At 41.2% G+C, this 5173-nt stretch overlaps 1 protein-coding gene across 1 annotated transcript; it reads left to right on the top strand.

Moving 5' to 3' along the window:
* LOC117271509 (kelch-like protein 40a) lies at positions 1–5121 on the top strand. The gene is made up of 6 exons (XM_033649683.2): positions 1–1262; positions 1383–1543; positions 2044–2151; positions 3030–3215; positions 3409–3558; positions 4609–5121. Exons 1-6 carry the CDS (start codon positions 132–134, stop codon positions 4718–4720), a joined length of 1848 nt encoding a protein of 615 aa, XP_033505574.1. The 5' UTR covers positions 1–131; the 3' UTR covers positions 4721–5121.
* The last annotated feature ends 52 nt before the right edge of the window (positions 5122–5173 follow it).

The raw sequence follows: 5173 nt of genomic DNA, 5'->3' as shown, positions 1-5173 counted from the left end.
ACCAGCCAACCAACCCGTGGAGACTATCTACAGCAATCTGAGCAGCCCTGTGCACGCTGACAGTCCTGCTGTGTCGTGGGGAGTGAGTAGGGTGCCCACGAAACTAAACCGGGAGAAGGAGACAGAACAAAATGGCTGCCATGACTATAGACCCGGTGGAGCAGCCTCGCATGTACCAACAGACTCTGCTTCAGGACGGATTGTGTGACCTCTTGGAGAATGATAAGTTTGTGGACTGTATCCTCAAAATCCAGGACAAGAAGTTCCCCTGCCACCGCTTGGTTTTGGCAGCCAGCAGCCCCTTCTTCAAGGCCATGTTCCTATCCGACCTCGAGGAGAGCAAGAAGCGTGAGATTGTCCTCAAAGATGTAGAGCCAGGTGTTATGGGGATGATCCTGCGCTACTTATACACCTCTGACATTAATCTGACAGAACAGAATGTCCAGGATATCTTCATGGTTGCTAACATGTACCAGATCCCCTCCATCTTTTCTGTATGTATGTCCTACCTCCAAGAGAAGCTGGTGCTGGGAAACTGCTTGGCTATCTTCAGGCTTGGACTACTGCTGGATTGTCCCAGGCTTGCTCTGGCTGCAAGAGACTTCATCTGTGAACGCTACCAGGTTGTTGTCAGGGACCAGGACTTCCTGCAGCTGGGCCCAAGTGAGCTGGGCATCATCATCACCTCAGACGCCCTCAATGTTGAGCGGGAGGAGCTGGTGTTTGAATCACTGATGGACTGGGTCAGATATGATGAGACAAACCGCACAAAAGACCTGCCAGAGCTGTTGCACTGCGTCCGTTTCAGGCTTATACCTCAGGATTACTTCAAAGAGAAAGTAGAGTGTCACCAGTACCTCCGGTTCAGCCAGGAGATCAAGAAGGAGCTGGATCTTGTCAAGGATGCTTACAAAGGGCGTCTCCCAAAGCCCATGAAGCCCAGCAGGGACGGGGCAAAGGGGGGAGAGGGAAGTGAGGAGGAGGAGGATGAGGACGATGACGAGGAAGGGTACTTGCCCGGTATACTCAATAATAACCCTCGCTTTGGGATGTTTGAGCTGGACCTGATACTTATGATCAGTGACACAGGGACTGTGGCATATGATCCAGTAGGAAATGAATGCTTTGTGGTTGCGGAGTCTTCAGAAATTCCCAAGAACCACTGCAGCCTGGTGACCAAGCAGAACCAGGTGTTCGTTGTCGGAGGACTTCTTTACAACGAGGAGGACAAAGACGATCCACTCAGCTCTTACTTCCTGCAGGTAGTGTGTTAATCATGAAGTCAATCTATAGCTCTTTATAACCTGAGAAACAAATTGCTTTACTCTTGGTTTTCTTCCTTGTGTCTCTCATTCCTCACATATCATTGTTTTCATCCCCAGTTTGACCCAGTAAGTTCAGAATGGTTAGGGATGCCCTCACAACCCAGTCCTCGCTGTCTGTTCGGCCTGGCTGAAGCTGAAAATTCCATCTTTGTTGTTGGAGGAAAGGAACTGAAGGATGGCGAGCATGCACTGGACTCAGTCATCATCTATGACAGACAGTAAGTGTGGATATCAAATTTAATATGGAACTTTTTGGAAGTCTTTTCTAGAAATAAATCCTATTGATCACTAATAAAGCACTACTTTAATACTTCAAATTGTCAGAAATTCACATCCACTTCAATAAAGAGTAAAATTAACACTCTCATAGTCATATGGAGGACATAGCATGAATTTCCATAAATATAGCAAATGATATAAAATGACATATGAAATGAGTATTTATCACCATCCTGTGAAAACCAAGCTGAAAACAGCAGTTTACATCTTATTCACAAGTTTATTTTGTCTAAAAAGAGAATTTTCTTATTTTTTTCACTTAAACATTCAGTTCATCTGAGAGTTTCAAAATCACCAATTCTGGACCACAATGTCGCTTCTTGAATTCCTGCGCATCTCCATCATCAAAATTTGTATCAAAATTATTGCTGTATGCATCTTTGGATGTAATGTTATATAAAGGTTCAATTCATGATCTTCTTTTCTTTTCTGTTCAAAGGTCATTCAAATGGGGAGAGTCTGACCCTCTGCCTTATGAAGTGTATGGCCATGGAACCGTATCACACAAAGGTCTTGTGTATGTCATCGGAGGAAAGTCTGAAAGCAAGTATGTGGCACTCTGTAACCTGTTTGATATGTTATCATTTGATTTGTGTTTACCCTGTTCAGCTTTCCTTTTCCGCTGTATGTCTAATCTGTGCATGTACTTTGAGAGCAAGACCGGAGTCAAATTTCATTTATGTGTACACATACTTGGCTCATAAAGCTGATTCTGATTCTGATGATATCTCAGGATTGTATTTGCACACTGTGGGTCTGTTGTGACAGTGCCACCATAGTGCCAACAAAAACCTTAAAGTACTTGTTGCTCTATCACTCATTTTGTAACATTAGGTGAACTTTGGATATTACAGAGAGTTTGACATTTAAGAACTATACTAATGTGTATTTAGAGTGGTGCTCCAGTTATTTAGTATGACAGTTCTGTAATATTGATGGACTCACAAGAGACAGATTATAATAAGCAATGGTGAAAATCGAGGCAGTGGAGGCCAAATTATCCTGATTTTTAATGTCTAATATAAGTAACGTGTTGGAAAATGCTGGATCTTACATTTGTCATGATGCAACTGAACAGTATCTTGTATTAGATTCTCCCTGCCATCTAAGTACCCTCTTCCTTTTTACTTCACAATAGTTTAGAATGCAGGCTTTCTGTTTAAAAAATGATGATGATGATGATGATGATGATGATGACATCATCAGGGTTATTTTTTTCCACAAATCAGTTTTTCAGTTTTATTTGTATAGCTCAATATCACAAATCACAGTTTCACAGGGGACTTTACAATCTGTGCAACATTCGTCACCCTCTGTCCTTGGACTCTCACAGAAGATAAGAAAACATTACAGAACTGTGTTTACAGGCTGAGTAATGAACGTCATGTATAAATCAGTAACACACTGTATTTATGCTTCATGCAGGAAATGCATGAGGAGAGTGTGTGTCTACAACCCCACTAAATTTGAGTGGAAGGACTTGGCTCCGCTGAAGACTGCCCGCTCCCTGTTTGGTATCACTGTCCACAAAGACAAGATCTACGTGGTGACGGGCGTCACAGACACAGGCCTCACCAGCTCTGTGGAAGTCTATGACATTGCAACCAACACGTGAGACAACAGTTTCAGACCCACTTTATCTCATCGTTATGATGAGGCATCTGTCCACAGTAGTGAAATGACTCATCAAATGTGAATAGCAGATCATTAGGTCATAAAATAGCACTCGTTGCACTGCTACGGGTGTCATACAGTAATATAGCAGCTTATTTAACACCATCATTATTGTCATGTTGTGCTCCAGGTGGTCTGAGTTCACTGAGTTCCCTCAGGAGCGCAGCTCTCTCAATCTGATCTCGATGGGAGGTTTCCTGTACGCTGTGGGGGGCTTTGCCATGATGCCCAGTGAGACCAGTGAGGAGCCTGTCCCAACAGAGATGACAGACATCTGGAGGTGAGAGCCCCCTTTACTTGCTCAGTACACATGAGTGACTAGAATGTGATCACAGTGGCTGAAATAAAAAAAAAAGCTTTACTCAGAGATTACATTATGTAAATTAACCTACATGGTCACATCTGATTTGGCTGATTACATATTTTTTAAAGGAACATGATTATATAGTCATCTTGCAGACTCCAAAACAGGACAAGGATAACTCGAGGATAACTCAGGTTATGTTCTACGTTTTTCTAATTGTTAAGAAATCATATCAAAAACCAAAACCAACAATTAATTGATACTAACAAGTACTACTTGTCAACCAAAGCCTCTGTGCCATAGAGCTTCAAAGAAGAAGCGCCTTTCATACTTGCTTGAGCACCAAATATGTATTAATCCACAGCTGAAAATAGCTGAAAACACCTCAAATGCACTATTATCTCCTGTTGAATCTTTAAAAAAACAACAGTGCCCATCTGTTTTAGGACATTACTGAGTCGTTTTAGTGTTTAAAGATTTACATCTTTAGTGGGAACAAATGGGCTCGAGGCTGAGTGCCACAGAAGAGTTAAAGTAATGGGAGACTGCCAAATGCATTGTTGATTTGGGTCTTCTAATGACATCTGTTGACACAGAGATAAATATAGAATAACACCAATAATTTATAATATTTTATAACAATGGCTGCACTCCAGTTAAGCGCCCCAGTTTCAGGGTCCTGGTGTTGTTCATGCTGGCTTACTCTTACACCATACTGCCATACCCAAATGGTACTGAACCATCAATATTAATGTGCTTTTCCTGCTAACTCAATTCAAAATTTATGCCATAGTCTATTTTCTTTACATAGAAATATAGTTCATGGGTCTAAAATAGAGAGAGAAATCTCCAAAAACGAACTCCCTATACTTTTGATTTCTTTCCATACACTATTAATAATGGACTGACAAATGTCAAATCATTCTCTGTAGATGATGAAAAGCATTGAAATAGCATGTTATTACTATATGCTGTCTTATGATGGTATGAGGGCACTAAATATTGATATATTTATGTTTTCCACAGATATGATGAGTTGGACAAGTGCTGGAATGGGATTTTGCGAGAGATTACCTATGCAGAGGGATCCACTATTCTTCCAGTGCGACTTAACACTCTGCGCCTCACCAAGTTATAACTGCACTGAACTGTTGGTGGTGCCATTAAGGTTAATGCTGCACATTAGCACTGAACTAAATGAGTGTACTCATTATGAACATTGGCCCAAAATTGGCTTGGGGTAAATAACGTTTGGCGGTAGCAAATTAATTTGGTCTCTGAAGATGGAGAAGAGGTACAAGGTCAGCATCAAATTGTTTTATCTCATGTTTTACAGCAGGGGGAGACAGATACATGTTAAATCAACGTGGGGGTAGAGGTGAAGGACATGAGTTAGAGTATCACACCAAATTTATTTTATAAAAAGCTAAAATATTGATTTGTACGACTGTGTTTTCTTTATATTATTTCATAATTTTTCTTTAATGTACCTGTTTTCTTTGTTTAAAGCAGAAATAAAGATATAAATGGCTGATTGTACTGCTTTTCGTGACGTGTCTCATTTTAGTTGGAACGACACAGAGGGCCTCTC

The sequence above is a fragment of the Epinephelus lanceolatus genome, chromosome 12 (assembly GCF_041903045.1).
Source record: "Epinephelus lanceolatus isolate andai-2023 chromosome 12, ASM4190304v1, whole genome shotgun sequence".
Taxonomy (NCBI): Eukaryota; Metazoa; Chordata; class Actinopteri; order Perciformes; family Serranidae; genus Epinephelus; species Epinephelus lanceolatus.
The sequence above is the reverse complement of the archived record's forward strand: the minus strand, read 5'-3'. Positions and strand labels throughout refer to the sequence as shown.